This window comes from Diceros bicornis, chromosome 1 (genome assembly GCF_020826845.1).
Source record: "Diceros bicornis minor isolate mBicDic1 chromosome 1, mDicBic1.mat.cur, whole genome shotgun sequence".
Classification (NCBI taxonomy): Eukaryota; Metazoa; Chordata; class Mammalia; order Perissodactyla; family Rhinocerotidae; genus Diceros; species Diceros bicornis.
The window spans coordinates 44,028,439-44,056,411 of NC_080740.1; the positions used below are offsets into that span (position 1 = coordinate 44,028,439).

General features: G+C 46.8%; 1 protein-coding gene across 2 annotated transcripts in view; it reads left to right on the top strand.

Annotated features, from left to right (window-relative positions):
• The first annotated feature begins 9,677 nt into the window (after positions 1–9,677).
• The window catches only part of PRDM6 (PR/SET domain 6), a 98,068-nt gene continuing 79,772 nt past the window's right edge, over positions 9,678–27,973 (top strand). Inside the window, exons 1-3 of one of the 2 annotated variants that reach the window (XM_058539357.1) lie at positions 9,678–10,050; positions 10,536–11,136; positions 20,199–20,506. In XM_058539357.1, coding sequence (XP_058395340.1) covers positions 10,551–11,136; positions 20,199–20,506 — 894 coding nt within the window. In that variant the 5' untranslated portion in view covers positions 9,678–10,050; positions 10,536–10,550. Of the gene's footprint in view, positions 10,051–10,216; positions 11,137–20,198; positions 20,507–27,973 lie in introns of those variants that run through there. The other variant, XM_058539348.1, reaches the window with a different exon arrangement.

Sequence of the window (27,973 nt, forward strand, 5' to 3'; positions counted from 1 at the left end):
TGTTCATTGCTGAGCCATATGTGTTAACTGGAGTTACCTCTAGGATATCAAAATATAAGGGACAGGAAGTCAAACAATTTTTAAAAGACAATGTACCTAATAAGATGTAACATATATAGAGTGCTTTCTATGTTCTAAATATTTTTCCGAGAATAACACATTGAATACTCATAGCACTAGGAATTTACAGATGAGGTCCTTGTGGTACAGAAATGTTAAGTAAGTTACCTAAAGTCACACAATTACTAATTTAAGCGTTGGGGCTAGGTGAACCCAAATGCTCTGACTTAGAGTTATAGCCACTAACTATACTGTCTGTCTAACTATACTATCTATGTTGACAGTGTATGTCTTCCTAAAGCAGAAAAATCATGAGATTAGCACCTAGTTAGCAAGAATAATTAATAAAAATAGAGAGTCCCCAGGTAGTGTGCCTAATAAATAAAACCTTTCTGTAAACCACATCATGAATTACATAGATGATTTGGAGTTTTGTGTGTTAGTTAAGATTGCATTCAGCTGTGAGCAGAGAGTTTATTTGTCTTGCTTAACAAGAAGTTTGGGCATAGAGAATCCAAGGCTAGGATTGCAGCTCAATGATTCCACAAGGGACCTGGGCCCCTTCTGCATTCTGGCTTTTCCCTCTTTAGCCTATAGCTTTCTTCCTCAGCATTGCAAGATGACTTCTCCACTAGTTGTGTTTGTGCTCCAGGATAGAGGAATAGGAAAGGGCAAGGGACAAAACTCAAAAGTCTAAAGGGCATGGCAGCTGAAGCTATCTCTTCTTAAAAGTTTTCTTAGAAGTTTCACAAAAGGACTTCTGCTTATATTTCATTGGCTACTTCTAAATCAACCCTAGAAAGCGAATAGGGAAAAGAAGGTTGCAAATGAGAGCTGGGCAGGTCAACTATTGGTGTGTGTTACAGGACGACTTGCTCTAGGAGCCAAAATTGTTAGTTAAGGCTCTGCTCCTAGGAGACACTTATGGTGGTTTCAGGAAGTGAGGGCCAAGTACTGCTGCCCAGTATCTAAAAAATGAATAGAGATTTACTCTTACCCTCCTGGGCTTGTCCATGGCAACGTTCCCTACAAAAAGGGACCTATAGCTATTAGCAGGCAAAACCTTCCTAGGGGAGGGGACGTCTGCTTTTACTTGTTCAGCATTCATTCCCACTCTTCTAGTAAGAGCACCCTGGTTTTCCTTTGGCAAATTCTTCCTGTCCCAATCTCAGTCTCTGGTTTGATTAGGGCTAAGGTCCAGGTCTGGCCAGTCAATGTACTCCATTTCCTTGGTTGCAATGATTAGTTCGAGGATAGCTGGGTAACTCAAATTAGCCTATGAAGACTCAACTCCAGAACTTTTGTTGCAACAATTGGGAAATAAATGATCTTTTTCCCTGGGATTGCTATTTAGAAGAATAAGGTAAGCTTAGAGCTGCTGGGGGCAACCTCATGGCAGATTTTTCATGAGATTAAAGTCAGAACAGAGAAAGGCAGAAACTAGAGATGAAGAGAAAGACTGAGACTTCATGATGTTGTTTGAACCCCTGAATCCATTTATACCTGAAACCTTCTAACCTGGTTTTTCATATGTAAACTAGTGAAGGCTTTAAAAAAAAAAAGCTGTTACCAGTTTAATTTCTGCCACCTGCAGTTGAAAGAGACCTCAGTAATATAGCCAGACTACACATCATCCCTGATTCTTCTGAACACCCTTCTCAGACTTGGGGGACAAATCATAGTGGTCCTCTATCTTCACACACACATACACAGTCACTCAAAGACTCACATTAACTTGAACCTCTCTCCTTTTTGTCAGGGAGAAGGAAGCAGAGGAGCCCAAGCCACCCACTTTCACAACTCCGTATCTGGAAATGAGAAGGCAAATAGTGCCCATAATCATATCACAAGTACAATGGCATCTACACAGATGAAACGAAACATTGCTAAACATGCATGAATGTCCAATCCATTTTTGCCAAAAAAATATCATTTTGAAATGCTTGCACTCGTCTTACAAAGCATTTTTGGTGCTAGCCTTGTAAAGCAACCCATGAAAATCTGTAAGAGATTGTGACCAACAGAAAATCTTAAAGGTGACAGAATAGTAGTGATGGACTTATTGAAGAAATTTACTAGAATGGTTAGCCTTCTCTCCTGGCTCCAAGACAAACATTTGTTTTGAGGAAACAAGTGTGAGAAATGCTTGTGTTTGAAAACATTTGCTTCTGGAGCAAACATTTGATTTTGAAATCCATACTTCAACTATGAGGTTGCTGCCAAATAAAATACTTGTCCACTCAAACATATGTTTCAATTGAAAAATGCTTGCCAACGCTGACAGACAAAAAGGAAATGCCCAAAACATGGTCAAACTTAATATTTCTAAAAGTCAAATTGTTAATTACTGAATTTTCAAAATGTTAATTTTCCAATCAATGTTCCAGTGTCACTTGTCAATTACTGTATTAGAAAAATGGAGTAAGAATATATTATATGATCATGCATAGTCTTTCTTTAGTTCTGTATAAGAATCTGGCAGTCTTGTCAATGAAAAAATGATTTTTTTTGAGTCTCAAGAATCTTGTCATTTTTCTGTACTTTTTTTTTCTCTTGAAGGGAGATTAACCATAATTATTCTATAAGGATCCTTGGGAAATGTATCTGCCTATTCTAAAACATTTTCCTATGTAGTTTTTACTTCAGAAGGATCTGAATCACTAGCCTTTCAAACTTCTCTCAGGCTTATTCTCTCTCTCTCGCTCTCTCTCTCTCTCTCTCTCTCTATATATATATTTTTTACGTAGTTCTTTACAGTTTAAAAAGAGCAGGTCAGAAAATCATAGCTTGTACCATCCCGAGCCAGGAAATGGCATTGCCAAGCTTACCCAATCAGGGTCCAGTGCAATTTCTGCTGTGCTGATGGTTTCGTCCTGGAACACTCAACCGTTTTTCAGTTGTGAATCTTAATTGTGAATTGATTCTCAGACTTAAACTTAAACTTGAGCATATTAGGTCAGAACATTCTCATAAAAACATCTTTCTGAATCTATGGAATATGACTGCAGGGGCCCCAAGGAGATGGTGTTCTGGCTCTCAGAGAGGGCAGCCAACAATCCAATTGTTAATCTCATGAATGGAGGAAGAGAAGTCACCTGGACCTCCAGTTTATTTGCATAGAGTTCTGTCTTTGGGTCTTTGCTCAGGCAACTCCCCTGTCCTAGAATGCCATTCCTCACTTCCTCTCTACTCACCTGAATGCAGAAAATCTTTAGGGCCCATCTTGTTTGTGAAGTTTTGCTTCATCATCTCCTAGCCTAAAGTGACAATGGTTTCCTCTTCTGAACTCTTATGCCACTTACTGACTCCAGATCCTAGGAACTGGAGAGGGAAAGCCGGGCCTCTGAAAGATTTCCCCAGTACAAAGTCACCGAAGGCAGAGGCACTGCAATTTACAATCTTTTGGACTGCCCCCAGCAAGCTGCACAGAGTCTTTATTTTGGTCTAAAGACAAGTTTTCTGGTTCCAAAGGAAACTGAGAATAGGTTCTTTTTTTTTTTTTTCTTTAACTGAGAGGCTCTTGCACAGAGAAATAGACTCACCAGAAATAATACAATAAAAACAAGCCTTGATGTCATCCTCTGACCCCCTAACTCAGAGGAGGGTAAGGGCACCAATCCAGCCAGGAGCGCATATGATGAAGGGGCAGACAGGCGTCCCAGGGTGCTCACAGGTGTATTTAAGACCCCTTGTAAGAGCACAGGGCCTGTCTCCTCAGGCTGCCCTGGGAGGAAGGCTTGAAGGCCCCCTCATTTATGGAGCTAAATGGAAGCCGTCCTGAATCTAGACACTGTTGCCAGGCACTCAGGGGACCCCCCTCCACTAGGAACCACCAACCCTCAGAATGTGAATCAACCATAGCATATGTTCCTAATTTCAAACAGATGCACTGCAATATGCTTGCCTCATCCTGATTATAACTTAAGGCCTACAGGCTTCAACTAATTTAGGCCACAATCTGGTGACCAAAGGAAGACTATGTCAGAACCAGGTAGCATTTGCTAGAAGAGCTTCAAAGGAAATTTTCCCAAAGATCCCTATGGTCTCTTGCACATAGTAGGAGCTCATTAGATATTATGTATACCTGTTAATTTGTAGGTAACTTTGATTGGGCTTGGCTATTCTTACAGATTCTTGGGAAAATGGAAGAGTAAATTCCTGGGGAAAGGGTGGATGGGAGGAGATAGTGAAGGGAATACCTGAGTTTCTGAAGGGAAAGTTCTCTTTGTCTAATTATTTTTCCCCCTTACTCGTCAAGACTTAAAAAAAAAAAAAAAAGAGCAGCTGTTTTTTACTCAATGGCTATTCATTTAATCCTTATGTGACCGAACTTCTCCGATATGTTTTAAACTCATGAGGTCTTTACAAATAATAATAGCTGATTTCCCTGCAAACGGAAAGGATATATTTAGAGGCTTTTCTGGGAGAATGAATCGGCCCAGGGGATTGGTAATGGACTGCAGAGCCTTTCACCTCGCGGTCAGTAGGTCAAATCCAAATCAGGCCTGGGGTGGCTGAGAGGCATTGTTTGAGTGACAGCTGTCTGGTGACCAGGGTGAAAGGAGCTGGAGGGTTCGGCTGCATTTCAAGTGAAGTGAACAGGTGCTGTCTGCGGTGATCCTGGCAGAGGATGAAAGAGAGCGGTCAGAAATAGGCTGAGCGTGGTCTGAGGCCCAGAGGCCAGAGTGAGGAGCATAGTGAGGAGCTTGCCTTCCCATTACTGCTGTGACAGGAGGAAAGCTGAGGAGACGACATGTATAAACTGCCACGGCCTCAGAAGAAAGGGGAGGCTCAGGCTGCGTCATCTGAGGGAAGAGCTGACTTCTCTGCGCGCTAAGCTTTTTAGTGCCTCCCACCTTGTGTGTCTTCCTCTGCACGCCCTTTCTTTCCTACGGAAGCTGGCACTGTTTTCTATCACTGAGTAAGGACAAAGAGTGAGGATGCAAAGCGATCAATGGGAAGATGGCAGTGATTAAAATAAACGGTGCGTGTCTTCTTGTTTCAGTTTCTCAATACATTTTACACTCCACACACCTTAGACTCACAGCATCCAGGAGGTGGGGTATGAAATGGGTGGTAGAGAGGGAGGTCAGAATTTGGTAGCTGCTTCATAAAAAGCTTAGGATAGAAAGCCATATCAGTATCATCCTTTCATTTGCCCATTGAAGAAACTGAGGCCCAGGGAATTTGGGGTGGGACACTGTGTAGGCTCTAAGTTGCCAGCAAGAGAGGCGACTTCCGCTGATATAAACAGTGAACAGATGTATTTGAAAGGACATCCAGTAGCTCACAGCATCTTGTGGGAACCAAGCGGGAACAGGTAGGAGCAAAGGGAGCCGAGAGTGGCCAGCGGCTGACGAGGCAGAATCTTTACCTGGATCCTTGGAGGCCCTTCAGGGGAGACCCCTTTTACTGCGTTTGCCCCTGGGTCATAGGTTAAGGCAGGGAATGCCCCAGTCTAGGCCCAAAACTGGCATCCTCTTGCTTTAAGAGTCTACTCAAATTTCACCTTATAAGTGAAGAGTGCCCTGAGCACTATTTAAAATAGGAACACCCTCCACCTCCTGCACGCGTTTCCTCTTATCCTTTCTTTACTGCCCTCCATAGCACTGATTACCATCTGACAGTGACTTTGTTGTTTACTTTTTGTCTCCACCCCCTACAAGGTGAACTTCATGAGGATCTGGACTTCATGTTTTGTTTGTTTTAATGCCACCATGGGCCCTTTCTGAGAGGGTAGAGTGTCCACCAGAAGCTGCCTGTGCCCTTGGGAGTAGAGCTGCCTTTAAACGCCAGGTCTGGCAAGTTGCAAAGCCCCACCTTTGGGAACTTCAGAGGGGTGGCGGTGGGGTAGTCTCTTTCCAGAGATTTACCCCCTTTGCCCGCATTCCAAGCTCCTCAGTTAGATGGCTCTTCCCGATCCTAAAGCATGGAGGAATGGAGCTTAAATATGAATGAACAGATGTAGAAGTAGGAAAAAGAGCTACTAGAGGCCAGAGTCCCTGTGCAGTTTGGATGCCACATTTTCAACCAAGTTTTTGAAGGCAAGCTAGAGGGACCTGTCCACTAACCTGGCTAAACAAAGATTCCTTCTAGCTGTGTCCAGCCTCTTTCCTTATTTTCATTTTTCTCCTTCTCCCATCCTTTCACCTGCAGCCCAACCCGCCCCCCCTCCACGCCTAGGCATCCATTTTCCAGGAAAATAAATCTCTGGGAGGAGGTCGGGAGAGTGGATCTCAGAGAACCCTTCTGAATAAATGTCTATATTAATGAATTATTAACTCAGCCACCCATGACCTTAAACCTAGAAGCAGGAGCGCCGAGGGCAGAGAGGAGAGCTGCTGAATCTTTTATTGGAGTCCTGTCAAAGGCAACAGACCATTTGTTCCCCTCCTCCATCAGGAAAAAAATAATTAATATGAAAGGCAAACTTCAAAATTATATGTCAAACGAAATCAGATAGAGGGTCTCCCAGACAGAATCCTCTTCTTGCTTTCCTGCCCCTTCCTGCCACTCCCTGCTCTGGCCTCCTGCTGCCTTCTTTCCTCCCAGCTAAGGGTACAATGGGCTTCCTAAGGATAATTTTCGGGGGAAAAATTGCTTGAGAAAATGATGAATTTGGGTAGTTCATTTATCGATCCCAGCTCCTCTTTCCACTTGTTTTATTTTAGAGGTCATTAATCAATGAAGAAAAACACCACTGTGTCCCCCCGTTTGCATTTAATACACTCACGCTTCTTATTTATTCCTCTGGAACAAATTCCCAGCAAATATTCACCCATCGATTTGGGAGCCATGGATTTTTATAAAGGTTTGATCGCTTCTTTTAGTGGTAGAAGTGATTTGTTTCAGCCGGTCATCCTCTAAATAACGAAGAGGAAGGGAGCGGATTTGAGGGGTGCATGTCTTGTGGTCGGTAAGCTCACTTTCTAAAAACCCCGGAGACTTGCCAGGGTGGCCCTGACCAAGCGGGCCCAGGGTCCGCTGGGTGAGCGGGAAGCAGCCTCCGCAGCTCGTGGAGCGCCTCGGGCAGCCGGCCATCTTGCCTGGGCAGCTCACGGTGGTGCGCCCCTGGGGGCAAAGGGGGCTGCATTGACCTCTGCCCCAGCCACTTGCCGCCTGGAGGTCAAGGTCGGAGCAGGGGCCCTGCCCCGTATGATTGGCCTGCTGGGGAGGCGCTGAGGATGCTCTGATTCCCGCTACACTCCCCTGGAGATCTTTTCCTGCGCTCCTGGTCACCCCAGCCTTCTGAGCGCCCCCTCTAACTTTCGCCCACCTCCTTCACGCGAGACCCCTAAGGCCTCTGGGCTCTAGAGTCCCATCACTTCGCGACCCGCTCAGGCCCTGGGCCGCTCAGTGGGGAGGTCCTCGAATCTGGCGGGTCAGAGACACCACACACAGGCATAGTGGGAGAGGGAGGCTCCCCTACAGTCTCTGCTTCTCCTCCTGGTTCCTGAAGCACGAGGAGGGAGCCAAATCTTCCTCAAGGTGCCCTCACACCCCTCGGGCGTCAGTCCGGAGGGTGAGGGTAGAGGTTTGACTAGGGTGGGCAGGAAAATGCATTTGGCGCCTCCATTACTGATTAATGGCATGACCTTAGGCAACCTACCTAACCTTTCTGAGCCTCAGTGTCCCCATCTGCAATATGGGGGTTAACGATAATGCTTTCTCCTCACGGTTGCTGAGCGGACTAAATGTAATTGAAGCGCCTACCCGCGCCTGGCCGGTCGAATGCTCTCACTAACCGGTCAGCTAATCTTATTACAAACAGAACCCCAGGGCTTCCCAGAGTGTGGGCAGCATGAGGCCTCCGCAGCGGTTGCTCCAACCAGTGTCTCAAAATCCCGAGACCTTCAAGTGTGTTTGGGGGGCGGTGCGGGGAGGAGTTCTTTGGGACGGCCAGTCCCAGAGCGCTTGTAAGTGGCCGGCTCTGGCAAAAACAAGAAGGCGGCGGTGCCGCTGCTGCTGCGTCGGGGCTTCCGTTCCCGGTGCTCTCTGTCTCTCCCAAGAACAGAGAAGACTCCTCGATTCTCAGCAGTGAACCAGGAGAGTGTGAGAAAGAGAGCTTGCCCCTTCTCCCGCAGCCCGACAGCCACTCTTCGGCAGTTCTGCGAGCAGATTAATTGAAACGGGCCTGGAATTTCATCCTCTCCTCCTGATGGAGTTGTTCAAAGCCCACGGAGACTGCCTGGTTAGCCTCGGGGTCCTCAGCACCATGCGTTTTCCCTCGTGGTGTTTGCCTTAAACTTGGGTACTATCAATCTGTCCAGGGATGACTGATGACCTTGTCACAACGACGCCAGTCAAAACATTTTCGGTCCAACTCTGTGGCTCCAACCAGCATCGAGGCATCCTGCGTGAGACCCGGACAAAATCTAAACAGCGCGTTTCCCAGACTCAGACGAAATTAGTGGTGGGAAGACAAAAACAAGCAGAAATCAGGAAAGAATGGCTATTAATTGTTCAGAGTAGTGAGTGTTAAGTAAGTTGGTTTGTTTGGGGAAAGACAAGTGTCATTTCTTCTTTTTGAGGTGTGGCCAAAACTCCGGCGATGAGAAAGCGCCTGAGCCCAGCAATTTCACACACCCTGTCTCTCCCCACAGTACTGCGAATGCCTGGAAGAGCTGGGGGCGGGTGCCTAATTCGTGGATGTGAGACCGCGCCTGGAAGGGAGGCCGCGGCCCAAGGGCCGGAATGGGCACGGTGAGGGTGAGGCTGCGCTCCCATCCTGCACCTCGGACGCCAGGTTTTGGGGAGCGATACCTATACGTGACCCCCAGGAACAGCCTCGGCAAGCCAAAGGCAAACAAGCCTCGCTTGTTTCCAGGGGCGGTTGTACCACCAGACGTAGCTTTGGATACTTGCCTCGGATGCCAACAAGGGGAAAGAGCTAGCCCCCCAGGAAGACAACTTAAGAGTGGGTGGGCTAAACGCTGGGTAGTGTGAGACTTCATTGCAGCCGGCTTCTAGCCCCAGTCTCAAGTCCCGCCAGGACCAGACGCCCTTTAGAGACCCTCGGTCTCAAGCCTTCCAGCTCGGCAGAGCCTGCCTCCTCCGCCGCGGACTGAGAATTTCATTCCCGAGCGCAACTCGCCCCGCCCCTGACTCTCCCCCTCCCCTCCAGACTTCTCCCCCGCCCGCCCCCCAGGTTTATGTTAGAGGTTGCGTGGCGGGCTAGTCGACTCTGGCACCCAGCAGTACTCCTGGGAAAACCGAGCCGGGCAAAAGCGCAAACCCGCCCCGGGAATTGGTCCACTCGCCGGGCCGAGCGCGCCTGCCCCGATGCGGACACCGAAGTGCGTGCGGAGATGCATTCCGGTTTCCCCGTTGCCACTGCTTTCAGGATCAGGGCAGTGAGCCGGCACCTAGAAAAGATATATCATGATCAGAAAGAGACAACAGGCGAGCGAGAGACGTCACGCCAAAAAAAAAAAGTGGGCGGTGGGAGGGCTGAGGAGGTATTTGTGCGGGAGAGGCTCACAGGCACTGTGTGGATACAGCAGAGTTAGAACTTCCTTCTTCCCTCTCCCCTCCTCTTAGTTCCTCTGGCCTGCCTCCCGCCTCCCCCCCCCCCCGCCCCAATCTCTCTCTCTGTCTCTGTCTCTCTCTCTCTCTCTCTCACACACACACACACACACACACACACTTGTATTTTGTGCTGTCGTAAAACCCACGTGTCCAGCCAGGAGGCTGCCAGAGCGTGGAGCCGAGGAGCCGGGACGCGGCGGCGGCGGCCGAGCGCAGCAGCCCACGGCAGCTCCGTCCTGCGTCCGGGTCTGCCCGCGCTCCCGCGCGCTCGGCAGAACTGCTCTCGCGCCCTCCGCAGGCCTCCACGTCCCTCGCTAGCGGCCCGGGAGGGTTCCGGGCGGCCCGATCTCTAGGGCTCTCCTTCTACGCTGCCCAGGGTCATGTAGCGCACCAAAGGCGCACACTCTCCCGCACGCTCATCGAGATACACGCACACTCCCGCCGGCGGGTCAGAGTTTTCAGGTATGGCGATGATCGTCTAGGGCTGAGGGTCTTGGGCCCCGGGGATAGGAGGCTGGAGGTCCCGGGCTGGGGGCGGGGGGCGAGACTGTCCCGCCTCCTGGCGCCGGAGGCCAACGCGGCTCAGGCGCTGCGCCACTCCGGCTCGGGTCCCGTTCTGGGCGCCGGCTGAGGGCGGGAGCTGCGTCCTGCAGCCGAGTTGTGCGGGGAAGCACCCTCTCGCCGGGTTCAACAGTGCAGGGGTGGGAGCTGGGCGTCTCAGGCTAGAAGGCAAGGCAGAGCGCACACAGCTCCCTCCGCGCGGCTTCAGAGTAAACTTTGCGCCCCAGCGGAGTTTGGAGGAGGGAGACGCCAAACCCAGTTGCCGCTGGCGGAGCCAAGGGCTCGGGCTCTCGCTCCAGGGTCTTGGCGGCTGTCCTCCCCGCCCCTTTCGCACTAGGCCTTTGGCTCGGCTCACGCGCACCCTCTTCTCTGCCCTCTGCCCTCAGCTTGAGGCGTCGGACATGCTGAAGCCCGGAGACCCCGGCGGCTCGGCTTTCCTCAAAGTGGACCCAGCCTATCTGCAGCATTGGCAGCAACTCTTCCCGCACGGCGGCGGCCCGCTCAAGGGCGGCGGCGCCGCGGGTCCCCTGGGCGCGCCGCAGCCTCTTCAGCCGCCGCCGCTGCCCCAGGAGCGCGCTGAGCCTCCGCCGGACAGCTTGCGTCCGCGGCCTGCCTCGCTCTCCTCCGCCTCCTCCACTCCGGCTTCCTCCTCCACCTCGGCCTCCTCTGCCTCCTCCTGCGCCGCCGCCGCCGCCGCTGCTGCGCTCGCGGGTCTCTCGGCCCTTCCCGTAGCGCAGCTGCCGGTGTTCGCGCCTCTGGCCGCTGCCGCTGTCGCCGCGGAGCCGCTGCCCCCCAAGGACCTGTGCCTCGGCGCCGCTTCGGGCCCGGGGCCCTCTAAGTGCGGCGGCGGCGGCGGCGGCGGCGGCGGGGATGGCCGGGGCGCTCCGCGCTTCCGCTGCAGCGCCGAGGAGCTGGACTATTACCTGTACGGGCAGCAGCGCATGGAGATCATTCCGCTCAACCAGCACACCAGCGACCCCAACAACCGTACGTAACCGCAGCCCGCGCGCTCTTTCCTGGGGCGCTGGCGCCGTCGAGCACGGGCGCCCGTCGGGGAGGCGGGTCGGATGAGGGGGACACCGGGTGGTGGGCTGGTCCAGGCCGCGGACCCGCACCTCCCAGACCACGTGGCAAAAGTTTTCTGGCATTAGAGAAGGAAGGAGAACGGATAGGATGACCGGGCGGCACCTCGGGGTTACCTCTTCCCTCTCCACGCATCGTCTGCTTTGCAGCCCCAAGTCTTTAGGGCTCTAGTTGCTCGTGGACCAGAGCGTACAGATCTCCGCCCTCCCGCGGATGGGGCAGCGCGCGATTAGCGGTGCCGGGGCCGGGCCCAGCCTGGCCTTAGGGGGGACAAGGGAGGGACGCAGCGTTTCTGGGGGGCGTGGATTCCAGGGCTTGTTTCTCCGTCTGTCTACCTTCTCTCTGGAGTTAACTGTGTCAGCTCATTTTCGGGCCGCGGGGCTGTCGGGGGTACCGACCGGGAGCTGCTGGCTGGCCCAGTGTTGCTGGGATAGGAGTTTTGGATGCCACTGGGTCAGTTTTTCCCGAAGGCAGGTATTATTCTTAGGTTTATTATTTATTTAGGAGGAGGAAAAGAAAAAATACCAGCTGCCCTCTGAGAAAAATTTCCCGTCTTCAGGGCTGGGTCGTTCCCTGCGGATCCCGCGTTCTCCGTGCACCCTTGATTCTGCAAACGTTCGCAATCGGTAGCCACCCTTGTTGGCTTATGTATTTTTTAAAAATTAGGGTGACAGTAATTTAGTATAAGAGGCTTACTCTCCTTGTCCCCAAGTAAACAGCAAATGCCTAATTAAACATTAGGTTTCGTCTAGTTTAAATTCTTATATTCATATTTTCGAATGCTTATCACAAGTACAGTTCCATTTTGAGGTTTTGAAGCAAAACTCTAAATGAAGACCAAGAATGTGTATTACTTTATATCCGCTTCTTTTTGGTAATTTCAGAAGTTATGATATGTTTACACCTAACATGTTGGGATAAATGCTAAATATACTTCCAGAGACCTCTGGAGAGAACGTTAAAGCAGGTTGAATCAGGTTGAAAGCAATATAGGATTTGAAAGATCAGTACTCAGCTCTTTTCTTCATCTCACTCTTTCATCTAGCTTTTGTAGGAGGAAAGTTGATCATAAATATGTGTTCTTATTCTATTTTGAATAAGTCCCTTCTTGCACAATGTCTACCACTCTATGAACTTCTTAATTCGTTGTAAAAGCAAAATAACTTTCCCTTCTAGTTATTCAAAGGACTCCCAAAGTCGGTACTCTGATGAAAAACACTGGGCATGAGCCTAGTGATCGAGGTGTATTAACCTTTTCATAATGGCTGGAGATAACTGTCCTGATGGAGATGATTATTACTAACAAAAAGAGCAGTTGTCTTTACTTTTTTCCTTCCTAGAGTCTAAAGGTAAAGTACTCATTTAAAATGAGGGTTTCAACTCGAATTTGCTCTGCAATTAAGAAGACTTGTATTTCAAAGTTTCAGAAAATTTTATAAAATTATATTGCCCTAATGGATTTTAAAAAATACTTAGCTCCTACTGAATTTCTTGAATGTGTTTTCAAAGCAGTCCTTTAAAAATGTGAAATAAATAAGAATTTTTTTTACTGCTAAGTGAAATATAGTCATTGTGGGCTGAGAGTGCTTCATCAAGCTTGCAGTTTCTCCTCTGAATTAAATAAGTGCTGGAAAAGACACCAGCAGTGCACCCCGAAGTCCTGGCAGTGTGCTGAGCTCCCTATACTGTTTACAGTGCAGTCTTGAGGTTCAATACATTTTCACCAGAGAAAAACCTAGACTAATCAGAGAAATAATTGGGATAGATTCCTAATTAATATATAGCTGTTGAACCAGTTTATTGCCTAGGTAACTTTTTTCTGTGGCTGGAGGAAATGAATTATGATTTATTTAAATTATTCCTATTGTGTTAATCTTCTGGCATCCCCTTTTGAGTTCACTGGACTGCTTCAGTGTGCAAAGTGCAGGGGAAAAGACCAAAGGGAAAGGAAGTCAGATTCTCCTATTAGAGTTACACTTCACGTTGCTCCCTAATTAATGGGCAATTGAGAAAGAAAATAGAAAGCTGAGGTAGCTCTGTGTAATGCTGGGAGACCAGGTCTCTCATTCTTTCAGGAACTTCTCTGGGCAAGCGTAGGAACTTATTTTAAACCATGGGATGTGTTTCTACAAAGATGAGGTGAGAAGTGATTGAGTTTAATCTAGCTAGGGGCTCAAAACAAATCAGAAATCCAAAGGATGGGAAACTTTTTTTCCCTTGGCGGGGGAAGTTGGTATGTTTGTTACTTGAAAGGAGGTGAAAATCAGAGCTTCTCCCCATTTCCAGGTAGTGTGGGGTGGGGGGTGAGGTGAGAGGTGGGTGGAAGGGAAGCACCTATTAATTTCTCACCTAAGATTTCCCTCGGTTTCCTCTCAGTCTTTGCCATCTCCCTCTAAAGGAATTTGTGACGTGACCACTCAGCCTTGCTTCATTTTGTTACTTTGTATTGAATCAAAACTTTTTTTTCTTACAAGGAGAAGAAAGGGGGCTCCTTACTTCTCTGTTCCTTTCGAAGAGTAACTTTTTGCTTCGGATCAGCAACCCAGTAAACTTGTAAATCAGTAATAGTAGTTTCACCTTGAAACTTGATTGGCGTCTATGGCCAATGCCACAGTGAAGGCTTAGTGAAGGTTTTGTAGCTCTGTTTGACACAAAAAGATTTAAAAACAGAAACTATACAAGCTAGCCCGGGTGAGTTCTTCCAGTGTGTTACTGTTACCTAACCCAGGTATCAATTTATTCTATGATTGAAGTACACTTTCCACTGAAGCTCTGAATGCTTAGCTGCCTCTTCTTTCATCTCTTTCAAGTCCGGTGGGGAGTTGTGTAATGTAAATGGGGGATGGGGCCCTTTCTTCCTCTTCTTGTATTACTACTCTCATTTGCTGGTGGGTTGCCTGAAGCCATTGATGCGGTCAGGCTCCGTCTCAGTGGCCTCTTCTCGGGTTCTAGGAGCTGGTGCCTTGAGACCCTGGCCCTACTCTTGGAAGATAGCGAGAGGCCGCCACGGGGCGCGCCTGGCTGTTGTTTGTACGGAGACAGCCGAGCCAATTCGCTTTTCATACCTTTTTGTGAAGATGTTTCTCCCTCGTACCGGGTAGGGAGGCGGGAGCTAAGGTCTCCGGGAGTCTCTCTGCCGATAGTCGGGCCACTCTGCAACTTCCGCTGCTGGATGTCTCTGTTTCCTGCAGTTTTAGGGGAGCCCTGCTGCGCAGGGAACAGCGCCGAGAACAGCGCTGGCGTGTTCACAGGTGTGGGAGTAGGGCCTGAGGCTCTCCAGTTGGTAGCGCCACCCTCTCCAAGGTTTTGGGGAGAGGGGCTGGGGGAGAGAAGGAAATCTGGGCCCACCACTGATTTGTCCGGTTGAGAGGGCAGGGAAAGAGATAAAGGAGAGCGAGTATTTTCTGACCTTCCCTAATCTCTTCCCACCCAGTTGGAAAACGCAGGTCCTGTTTGGGAAGCTCCGAGCCCAGTGACCCACCAGCAGGCTTTCCTGCCACCGAGGCACACTCGCTGCGCTCCTCCCGCCCAGCGTCCCCGCTGTCAATGGCCAGCAAGCGACTTAGATTTCAGACCCGGTCCCTAGTGGGAGCGAGGCTCGGCGTCAGTGTGGCCTATTGTATTGTTCTATTTTTCTTTTTCTCTTTTCTCTCTTTTTGTGTGCAGGCCCAGCCCCATCCCATAACACACATGATTTAGTTATTTTACATCATTCGTTATCTAGCGCCCTGAAACTGAACATAGAGCCATATATTAGATTGAGGTTAGAAGAGGTGGCGACTGTTTATTTAAGGTGATAAAATGGTCCATCAGCAGTAATCTCCATCGATATGTGCCATCAGGAGATGAAGGATGAGGGGACAAGCCACAATTAATTGCCCTATAGTTTTGTAGGAGAGAGTGGAGCCAGCCCAGACCCGCTTCGATCTCCTCTCGCGCCTCCTATTCATCATCTCTGCATTGTATATGGCGGCCTCGCAGGGGCAGGGCCGGCGAGGTTTATCTCCGCGCAATATTCTCTCGCCCTCTCACACTGGCGCTCCCATTTAATTTATTAATACAGTCATCGGAAGACAAATAAAATCCACATTTCCTCCCTCCCTCTTTCTCATTCCTCCTCCCCTCCACCCCCATTTTTTCTCTCCCTCTTGGACCCAGGGCCAAGCCGAGCAGGGAAAGCCCAGAGCATCTGCGATTCGTAAGGAGCTTTAAACTCGCCTACAGGGAGAATCCTTGAGAAGGTTCTGCGTGAGCTGGGCCGCCCCGCGAGGGCGCGACCACAATGGGCTCCCCTTCCCGGTGGCCGGGCTAACCCGCCTCGCCTCTAGACCTGCTCCGGGGAGCCTAGGAGACTCTTGCCGGGTTGGAAGAAGAGGGCCGGGTGGGTGGTGGGGTGCGGTGGGGGCTCTGGAAAGCTGATGGCGGCGGCCACGTCTGGTCTTGCAAGAAAGCCCTTCGCTGGATGGAAGGGGGCGAGGCCTTCAATATGCAGACTAGGTGCGGGGGCCGCCAGCCGGCGGGTGCCTGACCGCCCACACCGCCGCGCATAGCCCACTGCCATCCCATCTAGCCAATTGCGCGCGGAGGGCTAGGGCAGCGGGCTGGGTGGGATGAGGCCGTGAACTCTGGTGCCAGAGGGTCCCAGGCGCCGTGCTCTGCCTGCCCTCTGCCCCTTCGGCCAGCCCCCGGCGACCCCGCGGCCCGTGTCGCCCGTGCCTGCGCCCAGAGCGCACGCAGCGCTGCCAGCAGGCGGCACTCCCCGGGCCGCGTCACCGGGCGGGGATCGATGGGCGCCGGCCCCCTGGGCTCGGCCTGTGGGGCTGAGGGCCGCGACCTCGGCGGCGGCGGTCGTGGAGGATTTATAGGCCAGCAGTTACTGCCGCCCAGGCGGGGAGGCAGGCTTTTCAGCTGGTCCTTGGTTTTTCCAGAGGGACGGGTGAGGGCAGGCGAAGGCGGTGCAAAGGCGTTGGGCAGCAGAGGCCTGGCGTGGTGGGTGCTGCCCGCGGGTCCCGACTCCGCCTGCGCCCACACGCGCCTGTCGGCCTCTCCAGACACCAAAAAAGCTCTGAAACGTTTTATATTTCGCCTTTCCTAGAAGGAGAAATGAAATGCCAGAAAAGAAAACCATAGCCTGCTTTGCCCCCTTTACCTAAAAATAGATCCATTTTCAATTACAGAAGTAGTACATGCACTTGCAAAAGCATGCAAACCATACGGAACGATATGGAACGAAGAGTGAAAGTGTGCTCTTCACTCCGCTTGGCCTGGCCATCTGAAGTCAGTGGGTGAACAAGCCTGTAACTTCACGATACCGCCTTCCCTTATTCAGGGACTCATAAACAGGAGCATTAACAGATCTATTAAAGATAGAAAGGGACCATGATCTTTTATATTCCCTAATGCTAAGTTGGCATTTCAAAGTCTCTTGCTTGGAGAATATAATTTTTCTCACAGATATAGAAAAACCCTTATGAATAATAATTATGAACTTGTACAAAAACTTACCCTGATTTTAAGAGAAAGCAGGAACAGCATTTGCCTCCTCTTTATGGATACAAATAGACTTGTATTACATATTGCTTGGCATGGAATGCTGTGTGTAATATATATATATATAATACATATATATATATTTATGTGTAGTTTGGGCATCTAGCCTGCTTCTCCCTCAGACCTTTTCATGTAGGTGTTTATGGCTCGCTGTCTAGAAAATGCTCTGCTAGAATGTTTGCCTACTTGCGCCACATTTGTCAACCCCAAGTAATCAGTTACTTATTTTAAGCATCCTCAAGCTCCTTTGGGACTCCAAGACATGAGCCAGAAGCCAAATGTTTTCAGCAGCGGAGGTTTTGTGTATTAAAAAACAATAACGTTGGGATATAACATGTACTTTGATGTAACTGGTCAACTTTTCTGGCAGAATATTTTGATATAGCATGAAGTGGTTTATAAATTTAAAAGACTCATGTTGGGTGGACTAATTAAAGTGAATTGGCCTTGCCTACTCTGCTGTGGACCTAACATATAGGTGGTCTTCTAAATATTAGGAGAGCCTCAGCCTTTCACTCTGCAAAAGGGCTACTATTAAGTTTTTTCAATACCTCCTGGCGACACATGAAACTTAGTAAGTTGAAGAGAGCTGTAGAGGACTCCGTCAAGAAAGGACTAGCCGTAGTTTTTTCATGCATAACAAATGTCGGGAGTGTGCTTGCTGTTCTGGGGTTCGTGGCTGAAATTGCTACTTTTGCTCCTTATTTTATTACTGATGTAGTTGGTGTGATATTAGGTGTTGTGGAGTTGTTGGAAGTTGACAGAATCTCTGGTATGGATTGTTAAGGGAGTGAATACCAAACACTCTTGCTTCTCACCCTTTGTTTCATTGAGACAATCAGAAAAGGAAAGTTAAGCCACTCCCTGGGGTAAATTATTTTTATTTTTATGGGCATTTTGCCTTTGCTTATTGTCATTTATTTTAAGCTATTTTTGCTAAGGTGCTGGAAGACCATCTCTGAAGTTAGGCACTGAAATTCAAAATTATGGACATTATCTATTTACTTTCCAATTCATTCTCTTATTTTAACCCCAAACGCAAGAGTGTGGGAAATCGAGAAATCTTTGTAATTCAATCATGCTACAGCAATTTTTGTGGCCCCAAAATAGTGACTTCAGTGAAATATTTCAATTCTATTGATTGAATTATGAGTTTGGATGTAAAATTCCCCCAACTTCATTAGTCTTCCTAGATTTCTAGGTTTGAGTGTTTGGAGTCAGGCAGACCTGACTGTGAATCTTTCTCTGCCACTTTCTGGTTTCTGGTCCTTGGTAAAGTTACATTGCTCCTGAAGCCTCAGTTTTCTCATCTGCAGAATGGGAATCATGACACTTAGATAATATGGTGATTGTTTGGTTCAGGATAGGTCCTGGCACATAATTGGCACTTGGTAATTATGAGTTTTTATTGTCTTTCTTTCCATTCCCTCTTTGTCTTGAAGTTTTTATTTGCACAATCAGAAGCTTGAGAGCGTGTGTGAAGTGTATGTGTTCTGGAGGGGTTGACATATGGATAAGGGTGAGAATACCTTCCAAATAGGCCCTAGGGTCAAAAGCAGAGCCTGACTCAGTTTTTACTTTAGTTCGTGTTGCTGGAAGAGGAGGCCTTTGTGTAATGGAGGTCCAGAGGCGTGGACACTTCCTACCTGCAGAAACAGGTTGTTGGTTTTCACTTGACAGGCCTGGGGACACCTCCAAGAAGCTGCAGTCAGAAGGTCCCCTCATTCCCTGGGCTCTCTTGGGAGGAGTAGCTGACATAGAGGAAGTCACAGCTGGCTGGAGCCTTTCTCCATTGAGATAGGATGCTCACATAGTCAACCTTCAGCTCCCTGGGAAGCAAATGGCGATATGAGGTTTCGCTCATCATGCTAGGTTGCGATTAGGTGTACCTTCGTCGAAGTTTCCTCAGTGATTCACTTTGTCACAAGTTCCTTGGGGCTTTCGGCTGTTTCAGCACGGATAGCGCACACCCAGGTGATCCACCAGGACTGGCCGCGACCAAGGCCGGGCCCAGGTGCCTGAAGGCCACGAGGCGACCCCCCGCCCAGCGCTGGCCCATCCACTGGCGCCTAGCGCTCGCCGTCTCCGCCTGTTGGGGCTTGTCCGATATCATACCAGTGCCACAGGGCTCCGTTGTGCGGGGGTGCCGCGGCTCCCCAGGGAGGCCGGGCCGGGGAGGCCGGGTTGCGCCGGCGGGCGCCGAGGCCACCTCCCTGAGGCAGGTCTGCTGGGCCGGGGCGCAGACACGGCGGCTCCGCCAGGCCCATTAATAACCCCGAGGGCGCTGCGATCCGACAGCGCGGTCGCCGCGGCCCTGCTTCCGGCGGCCGCCTGGCCTCTTCCCGCCGAGTGTGAGCGGAAGGACGGTGGGCGTCCACGGCCGCCCGGCCCGGAGGGTGGGGGTCCCCTTGAGCGTTGCCTGCTCTGGGGCACGTCGGAGAGCGGCGGCTTCACAACAGCTCTCGCTTAGTTTATAACGCAAGATAATCGCAGTTAGCCAGGGGATCAACCGTCTGGGCAGGAGTTGGGGCCCTCTCCATTGAACCATTATCCTGATCATTAAAGATCTATTATCCTGATCGTTAAACATGCTATTCCTTTCTTTTTGGTTTCTGGGAAGAGCTTCCACACAAGCACAGTCACCCCCTAAACCCACTAGAACAGCCCCTCTTCCACCCCCATCCCCACCTGGCTGGAGTGTCCAGAGCGAGCGCTACCGGGGTGCTCGAGGGACCTCAGCGCCAGCGCGCCCTCGGTGGCCGGCGTCTGGGGCTCGGGCTCCGCGGGGCCCAAGGCCGGCTCCGCCCTCCCCCGCAGGCGCTGGGCGGGGGTCCAGAGGAGTGGGAATGGCGCCCCGCGCCAGGCCGGTCGCCCACCTGCACAGGTGATTGTAAAGGTCTTTTCAATTAACTGTAAAAAGTGGAAAACCAAATACACCCAGGCCACCAATATAGAATCTCTCCGAGATACCAGATTGGGCAAGAGATGGGCTTTTCGTGGTACAGTGATAAACCCACTTTGAAACACCCGATAGAGATAGAGAACCCGCGGGAACAGGGGAGAGAGCCTGAGGGAACTAGAGACAGAAGGAAAGCGGGAGAGAAAGAGAGACAGAGGCCGCGAGCAGAAGCCAAGAGCCATCGGTTCCGCAGAGACAGCAACGACGCCATCCGCACCCAGCTCGGAAGGCTTTTTGGGGCGCCCGGGGTCTCGACCCCGTACCAGGCGGATTTAGGTCCGGTGAATTCCTGGGGAGCGGCTCGGGTTCACCTCTCCCCTACTCCCAGTGGCTTTACCTTCCTCGCAGGTGGCTTACCAGGGCAGGGATGCTGTGGTCTCGGGGTTTACCCGAGGATGGGCCGCCGAGCGGCCAGGTTAACCCTCTCTCTTTCCTCCCTCTCGCGTGTTTCCGGCAGGTTGCGACATGTGCGCGGACAACCGCAACGGCGAGTGCCCCATGCACGGGCCGCTGCACTCGCTGCGCCGGCTCGTGGGCACCAGCAGCGCCGCGGCCGCCGCGCCCCCGCCGGAGCTGCCCGAGTGGCTGCGGGACCTGCCGCGGGAGGTGTGCCTGTGCACCAGCACCGTGCCCGGCCTGGCCTACGGCATTTGCGCGGCACAGAGGATCCAGCAGGGCACCTGGATTGGGCCCTTCCAGGGCGTACTCCTGCCCCCGGAGAAGGTGCAGGCCGGCGCCGTAAGGAACACGCAGCATCTCTGGGAGGTAAGTCGCTTGCCGCCCAGCACCTTGCCATCCAACTAGAGCTTTGGCCGGCAAAGAGCGTGGTCCTTGGAGGGTGGCAACTGCGGGGAGAGCCTCCCTTGTCCCTTAGAGAGTAGTGAATAGATTTCTCTGGTCATGCAAATACCTGGTGTCTGCAGCACCTGTATTAAGGAGGTGCAGAGCAGGGCGTGGCACAACAGCAACCCAGCCAGAAAGACGAGGCTTAACAGGTTTCTGAAGATGGAGAGGTTTGTCACCTTAACAAACCTCTTATTCCAGCTGGGATGAATTTGACCTTTGGTCTCTCTGGATTTTGACAAAGGAGAAACCAGCTGAGGAGATAAAGCAGAGGAGGTTGGGCATTGGGGAGTAAGCTAGGTGAACTTTATGTTCTCTTCTAAGCTCTTCCAAGATGTTTTTGCACAGTGGGCAAGAAGGAACATAAGCATAGACAAGAGGAAGGAGAGTCAGGCTCATTTTCTCAGATGAAAACAAATTTGGAAGCACCTCGGAATGTGAGAGACTGCAACACGTTTCATAACTTTCAATGCCCGAAGTAAGCAAATTATATTGTGAATCAGAAATCACAAATTCTTCTTCTTCTCTGACAAAGTGCAGTTGTGCAGTGTTCAACAAGATAGAAAATCAAAACATAGGAAAACTCCAAGCACTTTGGTATAACCCAATTGATGATAATACCTCAATGGCCCAATCTTACTTGATGCTATTTTTTAAAAATAAACAACCTATTTGAAAAATGTTAACCTGAGCTTTCTCCCAAAGCTTCATGGTTAATTATTGAGGTCCACTCCCGAAGAGACAGACCCTTAGCCTAGGTAATCCCCCCACCAGTTTTAGCCACTTCCCACCCATAGAGAGTTATTTATGAAATACAAGATGCTAGAAGTCTTACCCTTAAGGGTAATATGTAAATCTGATTAGCTGCAGCCAGGCAATATAATGGAGTGGGAATAGCCAGAAAAGAAAGTTTCTTAAATGCCAGGGGCCAAGTTGGCATAGACCTTACGGCTCCATTAATGGGTCATTTCTACAGCACCTTGCCCCATACACTTGGCTCAGTGGCCTGTCAAGATGATCATTTTCACTGTGAGCTGCCTTGTAGTCATTACAACTCATGGGACTCAATAATCCACTCAAAGTTGCACTAAGCACTCTGGCCAGCACTCTTAGGCCCTGGAGATACAGTGTTGTGAAAAATAGACCTGGTCTCCAGAACTCTTATATGACTGTTGGTTATGGAGTGCTGAGGCCTGTGCCTGCAAAGCCTCCTTTGATGGGGGAGGAGCTAAGTGTATGAGCTCACAGCCCAGCAGCGCAAGAGGACCACATGGTGGCAAAGGGCTGCAACATACCTTAGTTATCTGCTGGTGCCCTGTGCCTAGGCCCCTAGGTTCCATTTCACTCCTAAACTATTGTTGGAAAACAGTTATACATTTTTAGGCTTTTGGGATAGGATTCTTGAATGAGGCAAAGAAAAGTTGAGCATATTTATGTTCCCAAATAGTGCTTTTTCTTTTTTTAAACAGAAATTTTAATAGGGAAACAGAGGAGAGGAAAATGGCTTGGTACATTCAAGCAGGTTAGAAGTTAGAACTTTTGGGTAGGAAAAACTGACAAGTGGGAAATAATCAAAGCATCTGGTTTTGAAATATTTCCTAGTTGGTTTTTGTTTCTGACTAATTAGTTGTAACCTCCAATGTGGTTTAAAGTTTATAAAACACTTCCAGGCACTTTTCATGTTTCAGTGGTGTTATTAGGAGCTCTAATACCATACAGTTAAAGGTCTGCCAGTGCTTTTCTGAGGAAACCATAAAGCAATTATTCAGTGGTACAGATTTGCTCTATCTGAAAATGTTAAAACTGAACACTATTATATTGCCCTCTGATGCCCCGGTTTAGTGCCCATATATTTTTAGAGTGCCAGAGGACAAAGCCATAAACATGAAAAAAATCCCATAGTTCATTATTTTTATTTTATTCCTAAAAGCTTTGGATGATTGGGATATTGGTGGGAGACCACTACACACAGGGAATATAATGATATATATTAATACTGAAAACTGTGGAACCTTTCTTTTGTACCTCTACTTGTACTTGATGAAGTTAAAATTCTGTTGTTGTAAAGAGACTGGGGAATTTAATTGGTTTTTTGTTTTTGTTGTTGTTGATACTTCAGTAGTTTAAGTGGGTTTTACCTGTTTTGGGGTATGTGAGTTGAGTGTGTTGGGGGATGTGTGCATAGAGTTGGTTCTGTGTTATAAAAAAGACTTGCTGGGGGTTTGCTTGAATGATCTACAGGTCACTACTCCTAATTCAGGACATAATCTGTTTATTTTTATCATCTGTAGGAACAGTTAGAATAACATACATTTAGAGGATTGAAGGGATATTAAAATGCAGCCATGCAAAATGTATCAGTCTCCTGGGAGATGATATAAAATGTGATTGTCTGGGGCCAGGTAACTTAGTGCCAATGTCCATTTTTAAGATAAAACACTTACTTTAATAGGTTTCATATTTTTATTAGTATAATTATTTTTAAGATATGAAGTATGAGTTTATTTGTAATTTTTAAGCATTATGATTTATTATTTTTATGAAACATGACTATTTGAATTAAGTTACGTTTATAACAGAAGATTCCAAATGTTGGATTGTTCCTTAAATTTTATTCTTTCCTTTCAAACCTAAATTCTATTGTGAAAAAATTTTAATCATTGTATTTTCTGTATTAAAAAGAATCAGTAAATAGAATACACTGTAGGTCTATAGGAAACTTTTGGCAATAATTGTTTAATGACTCATGTAATAATTATCCATTTTTAAAACATATTCTTTTAGATATCTTCCAGAATATCAGGTGGACATAAAGCAGATCTTTAAAAAATTAAAAGCAGTTGAATCATGACTCTTTCATTTTAAAAGTCGACTGAAATCGTTTCTCTTCCTCACATTTTTTCAAGTCACTTGCTGATGAAGAAATGTCTTTATATTTAGAGTTCAATACTCAGGTCTTGATGGATCTTACCAGGGTTACTTATCTTTATTTCAGTACAATAAATGGATTGCTAATCTTTTCCCGTCACTGTTTCCAAGTAGATGATGGATTTTTGTTTCAGTTTACAGTTCATTGTTTTTAGTATGGTTATACTTTATTATACACATGAACGCTTATTACAGAAACAATCAGATTTACCTTAGTTACTCCTTTTGTTTAATCATTAAAAGCTCTATTTTCTTTGTAGAAAAATGACTTTTTAATAGTTAACATATATCAGCCATGGAGAGCTTGTTTGATTGGTTTGTAAGTGTGCTATCAACTTTTAGTTAATATTATCTTTGTGTATAATCCTGGTTCTTAAAAATATAGCAATTTAAAGAAAATTAATTATCATTCCATTACCTTCAATATGTTTTGACTCTTTTGGGTGTTTATGGGAAATTCTGAGTTTTTCTTTTTTCTTTTAGCAATAAGCCAAGGTAAATTTTTTTGTGGTTTGAGGGGATTAACGAGCTAAAAGCCAAATTATTAGTCATTTTTTTGGCCAATTTCTTTTAGAATCAGAATTTTAATGTGTTTTATGAAAAAATAATAAATTCAGATAGTTTAAAACACAAACATTATAGATTGGATGAAACAATCACTCGCCTTGCTTACTTACATTTATTCCAACAAGACTTGGACACATGATATATTTCTAGCCATAGGGACATAACGGCAAAAATCTTTCTGAATGTTTTGCAAAGAAAACATAGTCTTTCTCAGCAATTAGGTCTTACTGATGAGAGTGAGATAATTTTATCCTAATGTGTTTTCTAATAAAGAAGTGAAAAGGCACATTTGATTCCAACATTTATGAAAACATTATCTCAATTATTAATGTGCCCTTTTTCCCTTGAGATAAATTAATCTAGTTGCACATGGTTTCGCCATTCTGCTTAACATCAGAATTTAATATGACTGGACCTGAGGAATGTACACAGTGTATACTTAAAATTCTACTGGAACAAAATACGGAAGTTTAAAATAAAGTTACAATTTAAGATAGGCTAGAATTACTCAGGCCTTTCAACTCAAAGTCTGATTTGTCAAGAAATTTTAGCAACAATGACAGTAAATTGCACTTATTTTCATCTTAGAAAAATTATTCTGCTAATTGAAATAATGTAGTGACATGTTAGGATTACAGTCAAGGTGCAAGAAAGGGATTTAATTTTACAGAACCTGTCTTTTTTTTGCCTGAGTAAATTTGAGTGTCTCATTTTCATTTGCAGTATGTGGAAGCCTTCATTATTTTTCTTCAGAAAAATCAAGGGGGATAACATAATGTGGTCTTTTTTGTGGTTTGATTTTGTGCCATAATAGTTTAGATTTAATAAGAGTTTTGCTTTTAAGCAAATGGTCTATTTTTCATCATTACCATTTAGCTTAGGTCAAAAGGCATTAATGAAAACCAATATTAAAAATATATTACACGTTGCTAAATGTTTATATTTCAAAGCCATCACAGGTAATTGGTACTAGAAGGAAATGAATTGATTTCATACTTTAAATATATTATGTATGTTGCTATAAATGACTGAACTCCATACATAGTACTGTACCCATTTGTATATATTTAGATGTTGAAAAAATCATTTAAAATTAATCATTTTAAATTAAATTAACATCATTTAAAAATTAAATTAACATCATTTAAAAATTGTTCCAGTGCTGTATATATATATACTCCATATTTTGCTTTATAGACTTTGGCTCTTTTTAGCTGGATTCACCAAAACACCAGGGGATAGAATTATGTGGCTGTCACAGTTATATTGAAGTAAAAATTGTGTTTCTTAGTAATTTATCATTTAATATACTAGACTGCTTGTCAGCTTGGTTTTGAATGTTTCAGTTTCATGAAATCCAAATAATTTCTCTTTAAAAATAAACCATAGTAATGTTACTATTATGTTTTAAATTATGCAGAGTAACAGCTGGTGTGTCTCTTTGGCTTTGCCTCATTTGATTTGAAGATGTGTTTTATAGTGGTGCCCATTTGATAGAGTGTGAGCGTTTTGTAGTTTTACATAAACTGTAAAACCATCTGCCGCCTCTTGGAATCGTTTCCAGCATTGTGTTAAAAATCAAAACAGTACTTAAAGTTGGCTTTGAAAAGGTCCCTTTAAAGTCCTGGTCCTTTTGGTTTACGTATCACCCTGCACGGTGCCACTCTTGGTTTTTCTGAGTCCAAAAATGACTCTGCTTTAAAAAAAATCATAACAGCCATTTGGAAATTTTCGTGTTAGTAAGATTTAATCTAAATATGCATGAGACACTACAGTGCTTTAGTAGCAAATACTTTATGAAGAGTGATGTGTTCTGCATCTCCAGGACTATTTTCTCATTAGTCAGTTCAGTTTATCTATTGTTTACAGATTGCTTCTTTTATTGATAACAATTTGTCCATGTGACCAAAATGATTCACAAGTATTTCTTGGTCTATAACTGCATATTTTCTTATATCATATAATTTTTTTCTTTTTCCACACTGACTTAAAAGTAGGATATAGAAATTAAAATCAGAATCTCAGAGGTTCCTGAACAGATGAAATCTGCCCTCCCCAATTCCTGCATGGCAGCAAGTGATCTGATGAAAATGTGATTATGGTAACACTGGGCCCAAGAAACCTGCAGGGGGGCGTTTTTATTTCACTGTGTCAAAGGCAGTTTTAATTAGTTGAGTAGGTCTATTGTATTACCAAGAAATCACTTATGGTTGTAATATAATTTTATAGGTTTTAAAATTTTTTGATTGAATACAAAACACTGCCTATGACTTAGCTGAAGAATCGTGCCTGCAATATCGAAATCCTCTCTTCTCAGAGGATGGAGGTGATAAGCTGGTAGTGTGGGAAGAACATTTTGCTGTTCTAAAGAATGACGTGCACAGAACCACTATGAGACTGCCTCGCTCTCTCGTTTTCTTTCTTTTTTAGAACCGTATCTACTCCAAGATTTCATGAGTTCAGACATTCCTTGTGTATTTACACAAGAAATACAGACTCTGGTATAACTACCTAGCATAAAAGCCAGAGAAGCCAGAGCAGAATATACTTTTCCTTGTAAGCATTTGCCACCTCGCTCAGATAAGTTACAGAATTCCATTATCCAAATTGTTACACATGTGTGACAGAGGTTGACCTTTCGTCATGTCAATCCTTTCTGTGTAGGCCCCAGGCTCCAGCCTAATGGCTCAAACCCTGATTTACTCACTGTAATAAGGGCAGGAGGTCGAGCAATTGTCAGGCTGCCTGTTCGTACTCTTCTTGGAGCCTGGTTGAAGGCTGTTAACACAAAGCTTTTCAAAGTGAATTTACAACCAGCACCACTGACAGAGGCCAATCAGTGCACCATAAATGTCAGGTTAGTGAGATTGAGCAGTAAGTAAAGTACTGACAGCACACTATTGGCTGGAATCAATTGGCCAAGGTTTAACTGAGAAGAGCAATCTACGTGTGGCGGGCTTAGGGAGAGTTAAGTGTGCAGACCGGGTTTCAGGTGGAGTCCGTAGATTTACCTGTTAGCTGGAGCTTAAAGGTTGGGACATCACCCATTCCCTTCAGTGCATCCAGCCAGCATCATCTGTGGGGATGTCCTTCACGATCTGGGTGTTCAGAGTGGCGGAGCCTGCTGACTCTGAGGCTTGGTGGTAAAAAAATGACATCAGACAGAAAGGAAAGAGAGAAAAACTGTTACAATATGGGGCTGTTAGAACTGAAGGATGCATCCAGTGCATTGCAGTTCAGTGAAAGATAATTTGTTCAAATTCCAAAACTGTAACAGGGATTTCCGCAAAGGCCCAGACACATATAAACCCGCTCTTTTGCTCTTCCTGAGGCTCAGCAGTGCGAAACTTTCATGGAGGTCACTAATGAGTGATTATGGGTCGAGGGTCTGAATATCCATGAGATGTGGTTTCCCACCAGACGGAATGTTTTTATCATTTTGTGTAATGACAGCCTGGACAACAATTCATTTAGCTCTGAAGGCATCAGCGTTAAAATGGAGGAATCCATTAAAATGCTGTATGCAAGGATTTATAAATTAGGCAATTTCCTTGATTATTGCAATCATTTACAAAATTGATTGTTCCAGTGTGGTATAGACAGATTTCAGCAACGATCATTGACAACAAGCACATTCTCTGATATCTATAGCTACTGGTCACTAACCCAAGTCACTATTCCTTACCCCCCCTGCTGTTCTTGGTCTCAAGGTCAGGCAGACTTTCAAAGAAGCTTTATTTATGAAGTTTCATTTGTCTTCAGAGGAGACCCACCTAGGCTGTGAGGGTAGGTGCAGGTTGTTCTCAAGGTTGTAGTGTTTTTATATTTTAATTTTAGTTTTGGAGGAGAGTGTTGATGATCCTGATATGCTTCAGATCATTAGCACAGATTTTG